This window comes from Laetiporus sulphureus (assembly GCF_001632365.1).
Source record: "Laetiporus sulphureus 93-53 unplaced genomic scaffold LAESUscaffold_42, whole genome shotgun sequence".
NCBI lineage: Eukaryota > Fungi > Basidiomycota > Agaricomycetes > Polyporales > Laetiporaceae > Laetiporus > Laetiporus sulphureus.
The window spans coordinates 38,087-57,932 of record NW_024468551.1 but is presented as its reverse complement, the minus strand read 5'-3'; the positions used below and the strand labels follow the sequence as shown (position 1 = coordinate 57,932).

Below are 19,846 nucleotides of genomic sequence, written 5' to 3'. Positions count from 1 at the left end.
TTCCAGCCGGATTTCACTGTAGACTCATGCAGAGCATGATCCAGACAACGTTTCAGTATCAGGCGCACCTGCCGATTTTGAGTCACGGAAGAACGATTCTACACTGATTTGGACGAAGTTTTGTATCGTGCGGCTTCGGATTCCCGCTCATTTTGCTTAGGCCGCTTCTTTCGCAAGATAAGGAGTCGCTGCCCGACTTACTAGTTTTGTCGATCAGTGGTTGTCCTCGTACGGCACGAAGGCCCACGTTCATTGTTGAGTTTGCACCCGCGCAGCTCATGACAGAAGCATACCAATCAGTATGTCAGTTCCTCTGTCGTGCACTTCTCCTGACCAATGGAGTTCGCTTCGAATGTGTAACATGTCCGCATCTAGGCGTGAACGTTACATAGGTCATTCATTCCGAACGGAATCCACAGGTTTGGCATTGTTGGAGATATGAGGCGCTTTTTAGAGCATTGGCATGCACGATGCGCGTCTGTTGACCATCCTCTGGTATCTAGACCACGTCCTCGTTCTTTGATTTCCATCATGCTGAAACCTTCGGTACGCTGGGGCAGTCTGAATCACTGTTCTGACCATACGGCCTGTTAAAGGATAACGGCATTCTCCCACATTTGCATAGATTCCATGCAGTATTCACTGGCTCGCTGGAATCTGATTTGCTTCAACGCTGAGTTGAAGGGACTTACACGCTGCCCGCAATTTAGCGCCATCACACTGATCCATTCTAATTGACACTACAGGCCAACGCCCTTGTATGTGTTGGGAGAGGCGTCCTTTGATTAGAGGATGACTGCCGTTTCAGTGCACCGCAAGTATGAACTTTGCTCCCCGGCTACATTTGTCGCCGGATTCCATTTGGAATGCCATACGGTAATCACGCTCCCGCCGATTACAAGCTATGTGGCTTGCATGTTAAGCTGAAGCATAGAACCGTGTACATGTGTAGGAGGTGGAAGGTTGAGAAGTCGTCCTCTCACTCGCATACAGGGACCCAATTCCAGATGCAGAAGCGTCGCAGTGAAGGTGGTGAGGTGCACCAATTGAACTCGGACCGGCAACCCATTTACTCTTTACTGAGCAGACACTGCCATTAACATGCCACTACAACACGATTGTCGCATCATGGGCCTGCCTTATCTCGCCAACTTGCGGTACCAAGACACGGGGATTCGTGCTGACATGCGGAGCTCGCCGCTTTGCCTTCCCTTATGAAGTTGTCCCTTAACGCGAATCGCTTTCGTTCACCCACTTTCGCATCTCAGGAACATTTCACCCTCGATCCGTAAGACAAAGCAAGGTCCACGATCAAGGTGAAGATGCGACCATTTCATATTTTGGGCCCTGCTTCGCCGTTTGAATGCGAAAGAAGTGCATGTCGAAGGTGAGGATGTATTCAACGTTCGATACGTTTCTGGCAACTTGATGTTTTGCGATCGCCGCGCTAAACCCCATTGGTGCGTTCCGTCCTTCGAGGGGGCCTCACGTCAACCAAAGCTGGTTATTCCGGGCTATGGCCTTTAGTCATGACAGTTTCGGGTCCCTTGAGTCGATGAAGGCGCGCAGGCTCACAGGTGATTAAGCTTCAAGCTTCAAGGCTGACTTCAATCATTGACAGGGTGCCATAACTGCGTTTCTAAGTGAAAGCTCAAGACAACGCGCTGGCAAGAAAATGACGTAATCATTTCACAGGATAATTTGCAAATGGCTGACCGCCATATGCACGGAACACCTCGACTTCACACAATCATTCATTTTGAATGGATGATCCCCACGCATATCGTCCCAGCCCACGAAGAACACCGGCTCTGCTGCCAAGGTCGAACGTTTTAGCAGTTCCGAAAATCAGGTACTCCGAAGCATCGGCATCTCCCCATCGAATAATCTGTATCGGTGTCATCGCACCACTCTCATGGTTGGGATGATCCGAGGCTCTCACAGCTTCCTATGATAAATACATCGGATACTGGGCGAACAACGACGGAAGGCGGACACTCGGACCTCTACATGTAAGCACCATTGGTGGACATGTCCGCCGAAGATGCAATAGAGCGAGCATTAACATATACATCTGCAGCTAGATCTTCTCTCAAAATTCACTCGCTAATGTCATCGTCGTCGGCCTTGGGAAAAGGTTTTGCCCTCCATCTCGAAGGTGCCCCTGAAGTCAGCATGGCGCAACCCATGAGGCCGCCATTTAAAATGAAGGCAGACTCATTCGAAGTCTTCAGTCTGGCTTCCTGTATTCCTCATAGCCGCAATGCCAGCGAAACTCCCTAGCTACTCCAACCCTGACTCCAATGCAGTCGCTATCCTCGGTACGTCTTGCATTCGCCCTTTATATTTCTCTTATTCCGCTCACATCACATTCATTGAAGGCATCTCTATCTCTGCGCCTGCCAATGATGCGCATGGCCTTGATGCTGAAACATGCTACGAGTTTCGCAAGAGTGTCAGCATCAACACTGTGCCTTCCGTCTGCTGTAACGTCGTAGCGCACCATGATATAACCCCTGCAAAGGCCCACACTGTATATGGTTGCTTTTTCATGCGCTGACGGTCAACTGGACTGACAGTCTCTCTGCAGAAGACTAGGTTTCCTCGCGGACTTTACAATCAAGACCTGCAGGAATTAGGTGTTACTCCTATGGAGTACCCTCATGTTCCCGTCATGGAAGTCATCTTGTGAGATAACGAATCGAATTTCGTTATGCAAACGCATGCTTATGATGTCATTTCAGGCTCACTCGAATATTCGGTGCTTTGGAACACAGCGGTGTGGAATATCGCGGCACGAGAACTGGTGTATATGTCGAATGCAGTGCGTATTGTGTATTCACTACCATACTGGTCGTCCACATGCACTCTCCACAGTTCGAGGAAACATGATCCTTGAGATGGACATTACGCAGGCTGGAGGTCAGTCGCATCACACCTGCAGTGCTGCGATTTGCTGAATTGCATGTATAGCTTGCTGCACAACGGGTGTATGGCTGTCCAATGCTGTAAATCACATCAAATGCGCTTTAGATCTTTTGGGACCATCCTTCACGCTAGATACTGCTTTCTCTCCACGCCAAAGTGCTACGCAACTGGCTGTTGAAGCAATCGCAGACGGACAGTGCTCCCAAGCTGTTGTCGCGAGCATCGCTTCCACTTTGAGTTCTATTGATGAGGTCAATGGCTCCGTTCACGGCAATGCTGGTGCGCGTCCAGATTCCTTCAATTCAACGAGTCCGAAACATAATCTCGCAATTGTTCCGCAGTGAGCGCTGTGGTGTTAAAGCGCCACGATCTCGCCGTCAAAGACCGTGACAACATTTACGCCACCTACACCGGCATCTCACTGACATCTTTCGAGTCCATCGCAGGCCCGCTCACCACGCCCAGTCCCAAGGCGTAAGCGCAAGCTATTTGTGATGCATATGAAACTGTTGTGCTCAAGCTGTATTTCCTTGAACCTCGCAGTTTTGGAACTGGCATCAGACACCCTATCGAGCATGAGCGACGTCCCGAGCATCCAGACATACATATACTCAAAGATGGGCCTTTCCTTTTCGCCATCGGTGCGTACTACTAATCAGCTATCGAAATCAGCCACACTAAACAAGCTCTCCGTAGGCGCTCTTTCACTCAAAGCTGTGAATACATCGGAAAGATTTCATAAGGATCGATGCGCAGAACACACTGCACTTACGCTTTCCGCACGCCTCGGCAACCGTGCACGGCAGATGCCATGGAGAACTTACGCAGTTGCTGACTGTCTCCAGAGCGCGGCCTTTCCAGACCCGGTTGCGGTAGAGAAGCGGCCCAACCCGCTCGTGTTTTGCTTCTCTGGTCAAGGTCCGCACCATTGGCAGCAAGGACGCGACTTCATGGCTACGTATTCAGTTTTTCGCGAGAGCATCCATGCTTGCGATAAAGCGTACTTCGCATATACTGGGAACTCGTTCCTGCAGGAGACGGGACTGTTTGTCGCAGACCCTCCAACATCGTCTCCTCTCGCGGAGAGCTCCACTTGGCCAGCCGCTATCATATCGGTCTCCATGACATTCTTCCAAATTGCCATGTTCGATCTTCTGACGTCTCTGGGCATTAAGCCAGACGCTATCGTGGGTCCCTCCATCGGGGTTACCGCTGCTATGTACGCTTCCGGTGCTATGCCTCGTGAAGTAAGTTTTCAGGTTCGACCATCTAATACAATAATGTGACACTTCCACCTAGATGGTCATAGAAATCGCAATTTCCCGAGGACGTGCTCTCGCCATGGTTGACAATATGGGAGGTGCCATGTTCGCAGTTTCCGGCTGCAACGTCGATCGCATTCGTGGATATGCAGACACTGTTGCTTCTCTCAACAAGCTGAGAAAGGAAGAGTCCAGCAAGCTTTACGTGGCTGCGCCCCTGAGCCCTACGGATACCGTGTTCTCTGGTTCAGAAGTCCTCGTCAATTTGTTAACGAAGTACATCGATACCTATGTGGACGGTGTTATTGCTCGCAAGTTGCCAGTGACTACAGGGGTACATTCGCCTTTTGTGGATGCCTGCGAAGACGCGTACCGCTCGGAGCTGAGCAGGATTTTCTCCCGATATGCGGGCCCATTCATTCCTTCCATCCCCGATATGTCCATGGTTACTGCTGAGTTCCAATCCTGTGGGTACACTGTGGACTACCTCTGGGATAATCTGCAACAGCCTATGCTATTCTTGCCTGCCATTATCGGTCTATTGAACAAGTGCGGCGAACGTACGACGTTCATTGAAGTGTCGCCTCATCCAGTTCATTCTCTAGTAGGTCGATGGCAGTAATGGTCTATCCCTCTAGTCCTGACTTCGTTCGCAGTGGATTAAGAAGGCGGGGGCGTTTGATTCGTTGGCAACGGCTACGCGCCCTCCCTCGGCACGACACCTGATACCTGGCGCCAAACGTCATCGGGAGACTGAAGCCTTTTTACAGACGATAGGGCAACTGCTACTCTATGGGGTCAACTCGGTTAGTTGATCTCTTCGCGAAACCGTTGCATGCTATTTTATCGCGATCCCCAGATCAACTTCTCTGTTCTCAACGGCTGTCCTTCGGAGCCGCTCGACGGCCCTTTTCACCCATTCGGGAAGATTTTCGATTCATGTCATGGATTGGAAGGCCTCGTACCTTCGTCATGTTAATCTGCTTCGCATGTGAAGCTGCCGATCAGCGTTCTGTTCGATTACGTTTTGAAGATGGCGTGTAATATAGTGATTACGGTGAGATGATCGATGCCAAATGATCATAACGAATGCAATTCGGTGTTCCGCTTCTTCTGTTCAATTCTCCAAACTAACTAAGTGGATTGAACACCGCAATCAGGCAACTTGACATTGATGATAAAAATAGTTGTAGAAGTATACCAGTGTAACGTTTCTCCATGTACTAACTTTCGATGTGAATGATCTACATAGTAAAAAATGACATCTTGAGAAAAGCAGGCATGCGATGAATGCGTGACTATTGACGCGCGTGAGAGTGTGCTCGTGACACAACTAGTGACTAGTGACGAGACGCGTCGATGGTCATTGGTGACAGACCGTCCTGGCTCCTGGCTACAGATTTGCAACTTCTCGCTGGCGGCAAGAGACCTTGAGCCTGAGGCTTGATCGATGATCTCTGTGGTGACCACCTAGCCGAACTTCCTTGAATAAATTATTTCGGACCAGGGCGCGATATGAATATGGGCACAAGGCGCAGTCTGGGTGGAGCACTGGAGAACGAGGAGGAAAGCAACCAAGAAAGCTTATAGTTCTCGGTAAGGGTTCAGCTCACTTATCATTGTTTAGTTTCTTTGCACGTACCTGTGGAGCAGGCATGTATTCGTTTGACTTTCTTGACTCAATCGCTCCTCATCTGTGATCTTCATCCGCATGCTCCAGCATCGCTGACAGTGCTTCCCATTCGAGCCAGAGCGAAGGAATTTTGGCGGTCCGCCTGTGTCGACACGGGAGACTTGCATGATATTGTCTGTACATGTTCGATACAACGGAACATGAACGAGACAGGAATCGATGAAGAGACGGGACTTGTGGCTGGCTTAGATCCACACTGTGATCGTCTATATCTTCTATCCGGACAGCTTGTCTTAGTATATGAGAATGCTTTCGAAGCACATCCGTCGACCTTGAGATCCACGGAGCGATTCCATCGTGACCTGGTCGGATCCTACACCATAGATCCGGCTCTTTCGAACCGATTCAAAATGATCATTGTAGGATACTTACTGAGTGGCCCCTCGTGCTCCTTCTCCTTTTCAGCAAGATTAGCACTCCCTTCCAATCTGCCTATTCTTAGGATCTTCAGGACGACCAAGGTATGGATACCATCACGGTACCGAAATCCGGGCTTCCAAACAACGCACTTCTTTGCAGCTGTCTAACGGCCCTCCTAAGTGACTGAGGCCCTTCTCAAAGAAGGAACATTGTCGATGTTCAAAACGAATGTCACGTAGGTCATCCACAGTTACCAGAATACATGGACTGATAATTTTCTCTGTTGTTGATCACAAGATTAATGATATTATCCGAGAGAACGAGGCGCTTTTTTGATTATACGATGCGGTGCGTCTTCTGTCCATCCACCGATCCCTGGACATTTATGGTGTTGTACTCCATCACCTCCGGCTCTCAATCGTTCGGTACAGAGTCGATTGATCGAGTTAAGTTGGTGCTTTGACTATACGATAAGTCAGACTATGATGACACTCCCCGCGATCCAGAAAGCCTCTGTATGGTGTCTAGATTTTCCTTGAGCCTCCTTTACTTTATCGGTGAGTTGAAGCGGTTTTGCCGCCGAAAATAATCCAGCAATACCGTTTGTTTCGCTATAATCGACAACACATGTCTATGTTGATTCAGTATTCAGGACACATTCCGAATAGATCAATAGAACAGAAACGCTGCTATTTATTGGTACTGCTGATTTGACAAAGCAGATGACCGCCCTCCGTCCGGCTACACTCTTTCACCGGGTCATATGTGGGGCACGACATCCAACCTTTGCCGAATATGTGGCTCACTGTCCAAATACCTGATTTCATCCTGGGAATACGTGTTCCAGGGACGGAAACCTGGGAACCAGCCAATATAGTGCATGGTGTGAGGATGCTCGACAGGCGAGAGTCTCGTATACAAAATCGCGAGACACGTTAATTGAATGCGGGTCGTCAATCTATGCGCCCTTTCATGACGACATGTTGTCATTTACGTGTCAGTACGCTCGAGCCTAGTGCCGTAGACCTGCTCTATTTCTGGATCTAGGCACGGAGGACCGCATGCTGAAAGGTGAGCTCGCCGTTTCCGCCTTCTTTTCTCGAAGTTGCTTCATACCGCGCATGTCATACAATAAGTCGCACAACTAAGTAGAACCTTCTATGGTATATATTGTGAAGGTTCTTCTCCGTGGGCGTAGTGGTAACAACTGCCACCTGATTAGTCTTACGCCGCCTTGCTACTGCGAAGTTCTACAAGCAAGGTGAGAATGCAACTTTATTATGTTCCCAGGGCCTGCTTCGCTGTCACCTTACCAATACCGACGTTCCAGATGAGAACGCAACTATTCGTATTCACGGCAACCTCCTGCTTTGTGATCGCCGCAGTACGTACAGTTGATGCATTCTTTTTATTGAAACCTTGTGCGATCTCAACCTAGCTATTCCGTGCTGTACGGTGTCGTTCGGTGCAAATGGACGTCCGCCTCGATGCAGGTATGCAGTAGGCTGCACTCATGCTTAAGCTTTAAGGCTGGCTTATGATCGACTAGCTACCGCTGATGCCATTCGAGACGAGCCATGATTAGATCGATGAAAGGTCTTCGCTAAAATCTCGGGGTGACATTATGGCTCGGTGCGAAGCGTAACGATGCTTCGAATCGGCATGCAGGCACCGTACTCGTTCCGCCTGATCGTTTTTGATTGATACATTCCCAGGATCTCTCCAGATTGTATCACGGTGAATAGACGATCCTTTGCGGCTTTCACCGAGCCATCAAGGATAGTGATTCTGCCAAGGGCGCGGGGACGCAGTCCAAACGGATGTCCCAGAAGCTTCAAGCTTCAAGCCTCATGTAGCCTCGGCAACGCCGTAGCCGAGTAAGTTCCCATGGTCAGCATGAATTTTCAGTTCCTCAGTTGCCGCTGATACTAGTCTCATGAAGATAGAGGAGAAATACTCAGTGCACTATGATATCTTTGGTTGGCGTCCCTCCCACAGATGAACAGGTATTAACCTCCGTGTCTGCGGCTAGATCCCGATACCCGCTCATTGATATCGTCGTCGTCATCAACCTTGAGAATAGTCCTCGCCTTTTCACTCGAACGCACCGCTCGATCGGATCGAACTTCACATCCCCCAGTGGCATAGTCCAGGAAGATACGATATAAGCAAAGACTGGAGTCTTCCAAGCTCGGAATTCCTTCATCTCTCTCAGGACAGGCACAATGTCAGCGATATTGCCTAGCTACTCCAACCCCGACCCAAATGCGATCGCTATCCTTGGTATGTCTTGTACTCATCCCATGCACGTCCCTTGCAAAGCTCATGTCATGTCTTATTCAAAGGGATCTCTCTGTCCGGGCCAGGTGGAGGGACACGTGGACTCAACATTGAAGCGTTGGATGGTTGGAATGTTCTCTCCGGGCCTCCTAACCACCGAAACGCCGAATCCCATCATGGCATAGCCCTGCCACATAGGTACAACGTACGTCTTCACGGTTCCATGCTGTAGAGTTCCAACCTACTGACAGCACGAGTTCAGACGAAAGACAAGATGACTCCTGAGTTTCTATTCCGCTATCTCAAGGAATTTGGCATTTCCCCCATGGAGAGTGCCCAGGTTTCTCCAGCAGAAGTTGTCTTGTGAGTGATATATCGGTTTTCGGTGATATGGTCGAGAAATATGCTGATGGTGTTAATTTAGATTTTATCAAGTGCTCAGTGCTCTCCAGCGCAGCGGTATTGATTATCGCGGCACAAATACTGGCGTATACGTTGGGTACAGTGCGTATAGTCCATCTGTTGTATGCCGTGTCGTCTACATGCTTCACTATAGCTCGAGAAGATGCAGCTGAGAGAACGGACAGTGCTCAGGCTGGAGGTTAATCATATGCTGTTTGCAGTATCGCGGCATTCTGATGGATTTGCACAGTTTATCGCATGATGGGTACAACGCTGTCTACTGTGTCCAAGCGCATCAGCGATGTCTTCGACCTTCTGGGACCGACGCTTGCGGTTGACACTATATTGTCTGTGACGGCTCTCCATCTTGCCATCCAAGCTCTCAAAGACGGAAAGTGCGATCAAGCCGTTGTCGCCGACATTAACTTCACAAACAGGGGATTTGGTGAGCACACAAAGCTCGTGGACTCCAAGAATTGTCGAGACTAACCTCTTGCAATCAGCGAGCACTGTGGTGATAAAACGCCACGATCTCGCCGTGAAAGACATGGACGAAATCCTCGCCACGCTTTTCGGCACTTTATCGACGTCTCTTGGAATCATGACTTTACTCACATCTCTCAGTCAAAATGCCCACGCCCAGGCCGTTCGCAGTGCGAACCCCAGCATACGATTCAAGCCGCAACAAGTTCACCTGGCTGAAGTCCGTGGTGCCGGAATGGTCTCCGGACATTTCATGAAACACGAGAGACGCCCTCAACATCCAGATGCACAATCACTCAAACACGGGCCTTTCCTGTTTGCAATAGGTACGAATGATCAGTGCGCCTTCTGAGACATCTAATGCAGGAGTGCTCTCTACAGGCGCTCTTTCGCCTAACGCTGTACGTACATTGGAAAAAGGTTACAAGGATCAACGTGCAGAGCATTCTTCCCTTGCACTATGCGCACACCTCGGAAGCCGCGCACGGCAGATGCCATGGAGGAGCTATGCAATCGCCGATCGTCTGCAGAACGCAGCATTCCCTGATCCAGTACTGGTAGGAAAGCGACCCAATCCACTCGTGTTTTGCTTTGCTGGTCAAGGCCCGCATCACTGGCAGCAAGGACGTGACTTCATGACTAGCTATTCTGTCTTCCGCGAGAGCGTCTATGCATGCGATCGCGCGTATTCGGCGTATACTGGCAGATCCTTCTTGGAAGAGACTGGGCTATTTGCCGCCGATCCTCCAGCATCGTCCCCTCTTGCCGACAGCTCTACTTGGCCCGTGTATATCATATCGGTCTCCATGACGTTCTTCCAAATTGCCCTGTTCGACCTCTTGACATCTCTCGGAATCAAGCCAAATGCGATGGTTGGGCCCTCCGTCGGAGTGACGGCTGCCATGTATGCCAATGGAGCCATGCCACGAGAAGTAAGTGTATATGAACGAGTATTTGACCGTCTACGATACTCATGATCTTTCCGAATAGATGGTCATAGAAATTGCAGTCGCTCGTGGGCGAGCCCTTGACGTGGTCGACAATACGGGAAATGCTATGGTCGCGGTTTCTGGCTGCGACACGGATACCGTTCGTGGCTATGTTGATGCCGCCGCCTCACTCGCGAAGCTGAGCAAGGAGGAGGCGAGCAAGTTCTACTTGGCTGCTCCCCTTAGCGCCACGGATAATGTCTTCTCTGCACCAGAGGTTCTCATCGATCTGTTCACCAAGTACGTCGACACCTGTGTAAAGGATGTCATCACGCGCAAGCTGCCCGTAACTACGGGGGTGCATTCGCCTTTAATAGATCCTTGCGAGGAGACCTACCGTTCAGAGCTTGCCGAAATCTTCTCTCGCTTCGCAGGTCCATTCGTCCCTTCTATTCCCACTATGTCCATGGTGACAGGTGGGTTCCAAACCGGGGAGTATACCATGGAATACCTCTGGGATAATCTGAAGAAGCCTATTCTGTTCGCCTCTGCCATTTTGGGCCTCGTGGGTAAGTTCGGAGAACATACGACGTTTGTTGAGGTCTCACCTCATCCAGTTCACACTCTAGTACGTCTAGCATTCGAACATTTATCATTACTTTAATTCTGATTCCGCTTTAAGTTCATCAAGAAGTCGGGGGCCTTTGATTCCCTGGGAACAGCCACACGCATCCCTACAGAGCGACACACGATGCTGCCTGATGTCGAACGTCATAAAGAGACGCATGCCTTTATGCAGACTGTGGGACAGTTGCTGCTATATGGCGTCAATTCGGTCAGTTAAGCTCACTATAGAACTCGTTTTGTAGCTAATTCTGGTCCTCAGATCAACTTCGCTATTCTGAATGGCTGCCCTTCTGAACGGGTGGAAGATCCTGCTTATCCGCTCCAGGTCAAGATCGAGCCAGCCGCTGTACGGGAGGTTGCAAGGCTCTAGACAAGCGACATGATGCCATATTTACTCACCTTACGAAGCGGTCCAGCAACGGGACTTAGGTGAAGCAAGGCTTGGGTTTGGGTTTCTTATGACTTCGATGATTAGCGACGAGTACCGATATCAGGCGCCCAAAAAATCCTACGTCCACAGAACCCATCTTTTCGGTCATTTCGCTGATGAACAATGGAGCACAGCAGTGGACGTATGTGCATACACTGAGTGGCGAGGGTGCTCGTAACACATATATATTTGTCTATGCGAGTGGAAACTGCGAGCAATAGGAGTCCGGGTTTGCGTATCGGACTCGCTCTCCCCTACGTATCGCTTCGACTACTATTATCAGATGACGCAGAAATCTCGTACTCATCAGCTGAAGCAACTCCATTCGATCTCAAGCTCCTACCATTCTCTTCGGGGAGCTCGGTTTGATGAGCGCTGAATCCGTCGTGACTGGGCCTTGCCAGAGGCTGACACGCAGTACTATTTTGAAAATCATCTTCCTCCGGCAATATTCATACCCGTGCCTGTATCACATCCTGTCAGATATAGCGCGCGCGAACCTGAAGCAGTGTTTCTGCATCATCTCCGTCTCCTCTTACAGTATGTGATTTAGGATCTCAGATCGCGCGTTACTGAGGGCTGGCGAGATCCATAGGTCGCAGCAGGACCATCGGGTCTCTAGGCTCCCTTCCTCCCTCTCATCAACGCACGCGTTATCAACAAGGATTCCTTTCGACGCGGAGGATCAAATGAAACTGCTTCACACGCGTTGCTTCTAATTCCCTGCGCAGATGCGTCGCTCATAAACAGCATGCGCTTCACCTTTTGTACCCTAGAACGTTGGAGCTCCTCGTGTTGCTCGGCGCCTTTGATGAAGTTCCCAAGGTTCCTCTACCACGCTGTTGATAGGTACACGCGTAAATGCCCTTAGATACACTTGAAAGGAATTGCGCCACGCCAAAAAGCGATGTTCGGATGAAAGAGATTTGACACGCTCGTTTGCCAAGTAAAATCTCGCAGTGAGATAGCCACTTTTGAGCAAATCCGACGATAAAGTCATCACACAGGATAACAGCCAGATCGAACAGGCATGAGGCTGCGGAACGCCAACACCTCATAGCATCCGACGACGTCAAAAGTGAATTATGCCCCCGTCGGTTGTTGGACCAGACTCCAGGCAGGACAAGGAAGACATCGGGCCTGCCATTCCTCAGAGAAGTCTACCACGCCCAGTGCATGTTCACTGCAAATATAAACATTCACTGTGGACTCGGTAGCAGCCTAAAGGCTCGAATCGACCCATCCGCTAGCCTATTTCCTTCATGCTGCAATGATCTGACAATCGAGGTGGGATGAACCCCGTGTTACCTCGTTCACCTTGGATAATGGTGACGAAAATTGCCTTCACCTTAAGCTCGCTCACTTGTAAGATAAGCGTATCCAGCCGCTCGACGTCTTATTTCGAGAAAGCAGTTTCGTAACATGTCAAGGGTATTGAGGAGCTCTGTTTGGACACCCGCAGTGCGGATGATGCTCTGGAGGACGAAACGGTCGATCTGTCGCAAGAGACGTTGTCGTCCCCCAGTAACAACACCTAGTACAGTAGCGCCGCCACCCCAGCACTTTAGTGGAGGCAGGCGACTCACATGCTATATCTATTAGCGACCGCTTTGCAACGTGCTGATGGACGGAGGAACGGATACGCTTCACGACGCCGAGCGCAGGTGGAATTTTATAAACTTTACGCAATCATCGAGATACTGTTCCTTCACACTTTCCGGCTCATTGTGCAGTTCGTGGCATGCGTTCTAGTATCCAAAAGAAAGTCGGTATAAGGTCATTCCTGCGGACAATATTGAACGCACCGAATAGATGCTCAGCTTCTTATCAGTGGCTGGCAGTCTTTCAAAGAACTGTTCTGTGGCGCTTGGGAGAGACACCTGCGAGATAGAAGCTAAGTACGAATATATGAGTCTCTGGTTAATATGACAAGCCTGGTCGTCGGCTCCTTGAAGGATGAGAATCTGGGTGATATTTATGTGAGCGGGTTTTCGGGAGCTAATTGGATACACCTACAGGCAGCTCGGGCGGCCAGTTCTGATAGGACTTGTAGAGCAGCTCCTCTCCCTATGATTATGTAAGTTCGTCAGTATCGACTAAGTCTAGAGAGATTGTAGCCTACGGCATCGAGAGCATCTCCAATTCCTCTAAGACTTCCGGGCGTCTTCACGAATGGGTCCTCTTCGTACGCCTTGTTTGTCTCCGCGTTCCGAGATAGATCCTGTAAAACGGAGACATGTTTTTAAGATAGAGCAAGCACGTCACAATTCTCTAAATGGTACCTCTGTCTTGTTCTGGATGGGATACACCAGGTTAGGCGCGATAGCTCGTACTTTCTCGCCTGCCCAGCGAACGAACTTTGATGGTGACTTAGTCAACAGAAACGTAGGAGCAGCTGCAATCGCTCCGGACAGCAAAGCCACGGTGGATTTCGCGGGAGGTGCATCATCGCACGTTGCGAAACTTAGGATAACCACGCCGCCCTGCAGCAATCGAGCTGAGCTACGGTCCCATTCGCAGATCGGCCGGAACTGACCATAGAGAATCCCATCAAGAAGATGGGCAGGTCGGGATATCGGTGATGGACATGTTTCACGAACCATTCGAGGTCCTGAAGCTGCTGAGCCAACGATGTCTTCCCGTAAGAGCTGTCCTTGCTCTTGCGTTCGATGTCCAATGCCGTGCGCCCAAATCCGCGCTGATCATATGCGACGACGGTGACGCCACGGGAGGCAAGCGCGGAGTGCGTTTGAGTATATCGTCCAGTGTGTTCTGCGGCCCCATGGACATAGATGAGAACGGCCTTAGGGGAATCGGCGGAGTATGCACGGGCGTAGAATTTGGTCGAGGTCGGACCTGTCAGCCATTCTTCCGTGTAGGCAGATGTCTCCATGATGAATTACGGCGCAATGCGCTGGCGTAGAAGAAAAAAAAGACGTTGAAGATCAGGCGCTAGCTGTTGACTAGACCCCAGCAACTATATGTATGCCTGGACGTGGGAGCCCTGGGAAATATCAGACGGAATCATGATCAGAAAAATTGTTCGCAGTCGGCAAACGTTCCAGAAACAATCTGAATTTGAAGAGCAGGAGTAGTATAGCGCAATCACACAGTCTTGATCACGACGTATGATACTCCGGCATCAAGAGCGCTGAATACCACTCGTTGGTAGATCATAAGCCTCGCACGATGCATATGGTAGGACGTACACACGTAAGACACGTTCCTGGCATCCTGAATTGTCTCGGGTAGCTATCCAATAATCAACAGAGGGTAATGAGCGATGCGTCCCAAGAAAGATCGTGTAAAGAAGGCCGGCGGAGAGCTCGTTCTGTGAGATGCGATGAGCGAACTCACCCTGGCGGGAGTTATCAGCACCATGACAATGAGTTCGAATAGTTGGCCTCTGTATACCATGTCTCCCTTTGATACGGGAGGACAGGGTGGAGTGAAGCCGACGTAGAGAGCGAGCCACGTGAGGACTAGCGACACAGACTTGAGAATATCTGTCGCAAGCATACAGCACGGACGACGTGTGTGCCGTTATGAAAAGTTGTAGGAGACGTCTGATTTCTCTTCCATGCCACGAAATCAAGGCGCGTTAGACTTGGAGCTTGGAGAGACAGATTGACATCCGCAATCATTCCCGACGAGAAGCGTAAAAAAGCACGCGATCCGAGCTCGTTTGCGACACTTGCAATTACACGTGCAGTTGCAAATCTTCGTGAGCAATGCGCTACTGTTCCTTGATGCGATCACGCTGATGCGGTACCAGAGAGAAATATTCATTGTAAACCACGCAGGGCACTAGAAACGCTGCACATGTGCTATAGCAGGATTTAGTGTCGGACTCCAGATGAACGCAGCAGTGCATGGACGCGCTAAATTCTCAGCCACAACGATGATGGATGGTAGTCACGTGTGACGCCCCTGTGACTGAGACTTGGCCTGGCGTCATGCTCTCTCACCTAGATCTCCTGTTTGCTCGAAATGCAACACATCTCTCGTCTCGCTCTCTCCCATCATGTCTGGCTTGTACGCTCTGCTCAAGCGGCTCTATGATGTTTGTTCTCTGCCATTGTTAACGGCACGGATGACTTAAATATTCTTTTGCAGCTTAACTACCCGCCACATGCTCCAGAAAAGCGTCCCGATGCACTGCGCTTTGGGATCCTGGGCGCAGCCCGCATTGCTCCAAATGCACTCATCACGCCTGCAATTAGCCATGCGGACGTTGTAGTGAGTGCAGTGGCGTCCAGGGATCGCGTCAAAGCCGAGGCGTACGCGAAGAAACATTTGATCGCAAAGGTATACGCCGGAACAGGCTGTTACCAATGTGCGTGCGCCTTGCATGGGATTTCGTGCTGCACTTTTTGACAGTGAGATCGCTTTCCATAGCCTTGATTGACGACATCGATATCGACGTCGTCTATATCGCAGTAAGTGTTAGGTCTCCTGAACGCGGACGGACGTATTGACGACAGGGGTAGCTTCCGAACGGGTTGCATTTCGAGTGGACAATGCACGCGCTCAACCAAGGCAAGCATGTTCTTGTTGAGAAGCCCATGGCCGATACGGCTGCCGAGGTTCGATACTTGGTCGATCTCGCAGCGAGCAAGGGCCTCGTTCTCCTTGAGGCAATCCATCACACGTATGTTGATGTTGGACTTTTATGTTTTGTGTCATATGCTTCATATCAATGGCATCGCTGTAGCTTCCACCCCTCCACCCAGCGCGTCAAAGAGATCATCGACAGCGGCGAACTTGGCAAGGTCACCCACATCAGCGGAGATTTTGGCGTTCCTGTACAGGCGGATAGTCTGTTATTCCTCAAGGACGACATTCGATACAATTATGACCTAGGCGGTGGCTCTGTGATGGATCTCGGCGGTACGATGATGAAATGCTCGCAATTCTGTATGCTGCTCATTTGAGCTCCAGTGTACCCGCTGTCAGCTATACGTCACTTTATGGGCAGCGAACCAGTCAAGGTCTCCAGCGCAACAGCCGTTGGCCACGCTTTGGACCCCTCTCGTATTGACCGCGCCATGACCGCCAAGCTCGTCTTCCCCTCGTCGGTTGAAGCGGACCTCTACACTGACTTTGCCATGCCCGGCTGGGGTCCCCTCCAAATCCTTCCTCGATCATTCAGAGTCAGCGTTCATATCCAACTCGAGCGTGGGGAAATTGAGTTCTACAACTACATTTTGCCGCACGTGTTCCATAGCATCACTGTGAAACCTCGGGACGGGCCGCAGCGTGTGGAAAAGGTGTACAGTTTCAAACATGGTTTCGGGAAGGATTGGTGGTCCACGTATGTGTGGTTTAGTGGTCGTTCTACCGAGTCTGATTATCCATTATTTTGCGCGGGCAGCTATCGGTACCAACTCGAGGCGTTCGTGGACAAGGTTCGAGGCCGCACGCCACAAACCTGGCCACCTGCGGAGGAACCCGTGCTTCAGATGCAATGGGTGGAGAGCTTGTACTCTGCTGCCGAGATGCCTATTCGTCCAGTATCTGCCGCGTTCTCGCGTCTTGCCTAGGACCATGTTCCAATCTCTTCTTCTGTAATTTCTTCTCACTGCGTCGGTCTGAGGTTCCCGGTTTCGGTAATGCTTTGGGACCACGCCGTTAGCTTTGGTGCGGACCATTTTTCAATCGTCCTGTCGTTGGCTCCACTGATGGATGTGTTGCACCTTGTGTGAAACATGCTTCGAGCTCCCATCTTGATTCTTGTGATCCACATCAGCATTCCGTTGATCGTTTGACGTCAAACGGAGAAGGGATGGGAGCACGTGTGAACCCCGAGCGTAGCGAATGCAGCACACGGCATTGGCGTTCGAACTGTAGCCGAAGATAGATGTTTGGGCTCTTTCCATGATAGGTACGTGCTAAGCGAAATGTGATGCCGGGAGTGTGTCCGAATGGCAGATGGCACGGATCTCCAATGTCCGGGTGTGCGGACTGAGACTGCCCGCTTGTGCTTTCGAAGAAGACCGCTCCATCTGTGAGGTGCAACCCCGGAGGGTTTTCGGGCTTGGTCGGATTCAGAAAGGCTCTAACGATGGAGGGTATTAGCTTGGTAAAGGAACACGTCAAGGCGTTCAACGGCGTGGATGTAGCGAGGACCCTGCCAGGATTGACGATATGTGGTAACTTACGCTGAATCCATTCGTCGTCGAATGAATCGGTTGCAATCGCCTCCGTAGGGTGGGTTGGGCAAACCGCCCAAAAATAGGATGAGATGTCTCATTGGCACGATAAGCGTGTCAAAGTACATACAAGGAGAGGTTATAAGGCTCACTCAGCTGTGAGGAATAAAGAGCTTGAGTGCGAATAAGTATCCGAATTACAGGCATGGGCAAAGCGAGGTATAGAATACTATATAGGCAGAAACAGGTAAAAATGCACTGAGATGGTGACGGGGGATGCATATGTGGGGCGAAATAAAATATAAAATAGAATGCAGTGGTACCTAGACGTGCGGAATGAGTTCGACCCAAGATACGGCCTTGTATGCATCGCGAGGAAATGCACGGAGAGTGGTAAATGCGAGGACGAGGAGGATGAGTCGGGAGACAGCATATAGTATGAGGATGATTATACCGAAGATGATAAGTGAAAGCTGTTCCAGTGCGTCCTCCACTATTTTAGGTAGGGACGAAAAGTCAAATATTGCCACGATAGCGAACGTAGACGCCTCGAGGAGAGGACAACAAGTGATCACAAGGGAGAGTACTCGCCAGAGAGATTGTTCAATGAAAGTTGGGAATTGGGAAGACCATGCAGCGCAGTGAATTAGTCCAGAAATCGTAGGAGCGACCAAAAGGCATGTGACAATGACTAATCTATCCTGAGATGAAGCTCCGACCGGCTGGAAATGCCAAATATTCCTCCTTAATTGAGTGAAGATGGCTACTGCAGCAGCAAAAAAGCAAAAGAATGGATATAGAATTACACAAACCGTAGACAACAACCTGCCGTTTGGAGGAGGGTATTGAATTCCCACATCTTCTTCTAGGAATTCTATATAGGACCCCCATGATGCGTTCCACAGCAGTGCGACTGGATGGAGCAGACTGTGTACGTGTCCCCTGTTCTCAATTGAAACGTAATGATGATAATATTCTTAAGAGACCGACCAAGCGTGAGGGTTGAGCCAAGAAATCAGCGCGAAATGCTCACGCGTAGATTGGCTATCAGCCGACTTCATATAGCCATCCAGAAGGCCAGCTTCAGCCTCGTTGGGCATTTTCATTGCCAAGGGATCTGTCGTTATTTCATCCTCCTTTAATCCGGCCGGATCCAATCCATGCGCCGCATTTTCACTTCGTTCAACATTTGCATGTCTTCTTCACGCTTCCGCACGGGAGGTCGGAACGTCTGACGGGATTCGAGGAGCATCTGGCCGTTCGTGAAGAATGTTTGGTACACCGACGCAAAACGGTTTCTTCAGCCAGAATGCATACGCGGCGTTCGCCATGACTGTGAAGCCGACCGTGAAGACCTCAAGCTTGGTGACTGGGAGTCTATTGACGAGACGGGCGAAGACCTGCAACGTGAACCAGAAAATCTGGATGGATGCTGCCGTCTTTGACACCCAGTCCGCTTTGCTCCTATCATGTACCCCCTGCTCTGATATATGCGGAAAGTCTAGCTTCCTGCTTCCGATGAGGCTACAGAGTTCAGCGGCGTCAAGTTGCATTGTATCACGTTCCGATGGCTTGCACAGTGCGAAACCTCCCATAAGCACAAAAAAGCCATGAGTAATGTCCCAGCTGTGCTCTGAAATATTCAGTATCAGCATAAATTAAATTAAATTTCAGCAGAAGGACTGCATGTTACCTTTGAACACATCCATCTGAGCTATTTTACGAGCGTTGAAGTATTGGAACGCCGCTATGAGAAGGTAAATGTCCGATGCAATGAGGGCACTAACGGTAAAGCCTATGCGGCGAAAGGTCTGCCACCAGGGATCCTCTCCGTACGGCGGGATGTCAGGGTGGACAGCGGTCCAGGCGCACGCAACGATGGTGGCGAGACAACGGGAGCAAATGTGCAGGAGCGTTCGACAGCCGCTGAGTTCGGTACAAAATGAGGAGATGTCCTCGATGAACTGAACATCACCGATAGGTGCGGCGAAAGAACACTGATTGAATCAATAAGAGAACACGAGAGCGAGGAGCATGGTGTGGAGCGTTAAATGGCTTCTCGAGACGTGATGGAGTGTAGGATTGGAAAGAACAAGCAGCGTGACCGAGCCCCTTTATAAGCGAGTGCTGCGCAGATAACTACGAGCGCTGCAGCGACGGCGTAGGGCTGGGATCACGCCAACATGCCTGCACGATGTGTCTGAACTTTGAAGGCGATAGTGCCGGAGCTCAGCTCTCCTAATTTGGCGTCTCAACTGTGTGGTGGCTTGCTCCATGAGCTGCCTCCATGCTGGCCGGAG

The 19,846-nt window shown here is 50.3% G+C and overlaps 7 protein-coding genes across 7 annotated transcripts; 4 read left to right on the top strand and 3 right to left on the bottom strand.

The window, feature by feature from the left end:
- Nucleotides 1-2,263: 2,263 nt before the first annotated feature.
- Nucleotides 2,264-5,169, top strand: LAESUDRAFT_814812 (FabD/lysophospholipase-like protein; the record flags this gene model as incomplete). The annotated part of the gene is made up of 12 exons (XM_040914627.1): nt 2,264-2,321; nt 2,382-2,533; nt 2,591-2,688; nt 2,745-2,824; nt 2,878-2,922; nt 2,974-3,207; nt 3,270-3,402; nt 3,472-3,569; nt 3,625-4,175; nt 4,228-4,794; nt 4,847-4,996; nt 5,050-5,169. 12 exons carry the CDS (start codon nt 2,264-2,266, stop codon nt 5,167-5,169), a joined length of 2,286 nt encoding a protein of 761 aa, XP_040760887.1.
- A 3,418-nt stretch (nt 5,170-8,587) lies between these two features.
- LAESUDRAFT_660267 (uncharacterized protein) lies at nt 8,588-9,098 on the top strand (the record flags this gene model as incomplete). The annotated part of the gene is made up of 3 exons (XM_040904862.1): nt 8,588-8,728; nt 8,786-8,886; nt 8,948-9,098. Coding segments are annotated over 3 exons (393 nt in total), but the record flags the coding sequence as incomplete, so codon positions are not given.
- Nucleotides 9,099-9,899: 801 nt separating this feature from the next.
- On the top strand, nt 9,900-11,001 carry LAESUDRAFT_660173 (FabD/lysophospholipase-like protein; the record flags this gene model as incomplete). Its single annotated transcript, XM_040904854.1, has 3 exons — nt 9,900-10,340; nt 10,399-10,509; nt 10,561-11,001. The coding sequence occupies 3 exons, from the start codon at nt 9,900-9,902 to the stop codon at nt 10,999-11,001; spliced, it is 993 nt and encodes a 330-aa protein (XP_040760885.1).
- Nucleotides 11,002-13,040: 2,039 nt separating this feature from the next.
- LAESUDRAFT_738368 (lysophospholipase) lies at nt 13,041-14,287 on the bottom strand (the record flags this gene model as incomplete). Its single annotated transcript, XM_040910882.1, has 7 exons — nt 13,041-13,142; nt 13,200-13,288; nt 13,325-13,358; nt 13,411-13,461; nt 13,517-13,615; nt 13,677-13,877; nt 13,931-14,287. The coding sequence occupies 7 exons, from the start codon at nt 14,285-14,287 to the stop codon at nt 13,041-13,043; spliced, it is 933 nt and encodes a 310-aa protein (XP_040760884.1).
- Nucleotides 14,288-14,400: 113 nt separating this feature from the next.
- On the bottom strand, nt 14,401-15,021 carry LAESUDRAFT_374642 (uncharacterized protein). Its single transcript, XM_040902224.1, has 3 exons — nt 14,752-15,021; nt 14,608-14,646; nt 14,401-14,555 (listed from the first exon to the last, which is right to left on the bottom strand). The coding sequence occupies exons 1-3, from the start codon at nt 14,911-14,913 to the stop codon at nt 14,514-14,516; spliced, it is 243 nt and encodes an 80-aa protein (XP_040760883.1). The 5' UTR covers nt 14,914-15,021; the 3' UTR covers nt 14,401-14,513.
- Nucleotides 15,022-15,418: 397 nt separating this feature from the next.
- On the top strand, nt 15,419-16,937 carry LAESUDRAFT_762133 (NAD(P)-binding protein; the record flags this gene model as incomplete). Its single annotated transcript, XM_040913043.1, has 7 exons — nt 15,419-15,457; nt 15,511-15,730; nt 15,793-15,833; nt 15,885-16,045; nt 16,109-16,284; nt 16,336-16,708; nt 16,769-16,937. 7 exons carry the CDS (start codon nt 15,419-15,421, stop codon nt 16,935-16,937), a joined length of 1,179 nt encoding a protein of 392 aa, XP_040760882.1.
- Nucleotides 16,938-17,869: 932 nt separating this feature from the next.
- LAESUDRAFT_660258 (uncharacterized protein) lies at nt 17,870-19,465 on the bottom strand (the record flags this gene model as incomplete). Its single annotated transcript, XM_040904860.1, has 3 exons — nt 17,870-18,522; nt 18,763-19,179; nt 19,240-19,465. Coding segments are annotated over 3 exons (1,296 nt in total), but the record flags the coding sequence as incomplete, so codon positions are not given.
- Nucleotides 19,466-19,846: the final 381 nt, after the last annotated feature.

Coding starts and splice junctions, on each gene's coding strand:
- LAESUDRAFT_374642 (XM_040902224.1), bottom strand. CDS start 14,913: ATGCTTGCGACAGATATTCTCAAGTCTGTGTCGCTAGTCCTCACGTGG. Junction 14,647..14,751: donor TGCTGATAACTCCCGCCAGG/GTGAGTTCGCTC, acceptor ATTATTGGATAG/CTACCCGAGACAATTCAGGA. Junction 14,556..14,607: donor ATGCCAGGAACGTGTCTTAC/GTGTGTACGTCC, acceptor TCTACCAACGAG/TGGTATTCAGCGCTCTTGAT.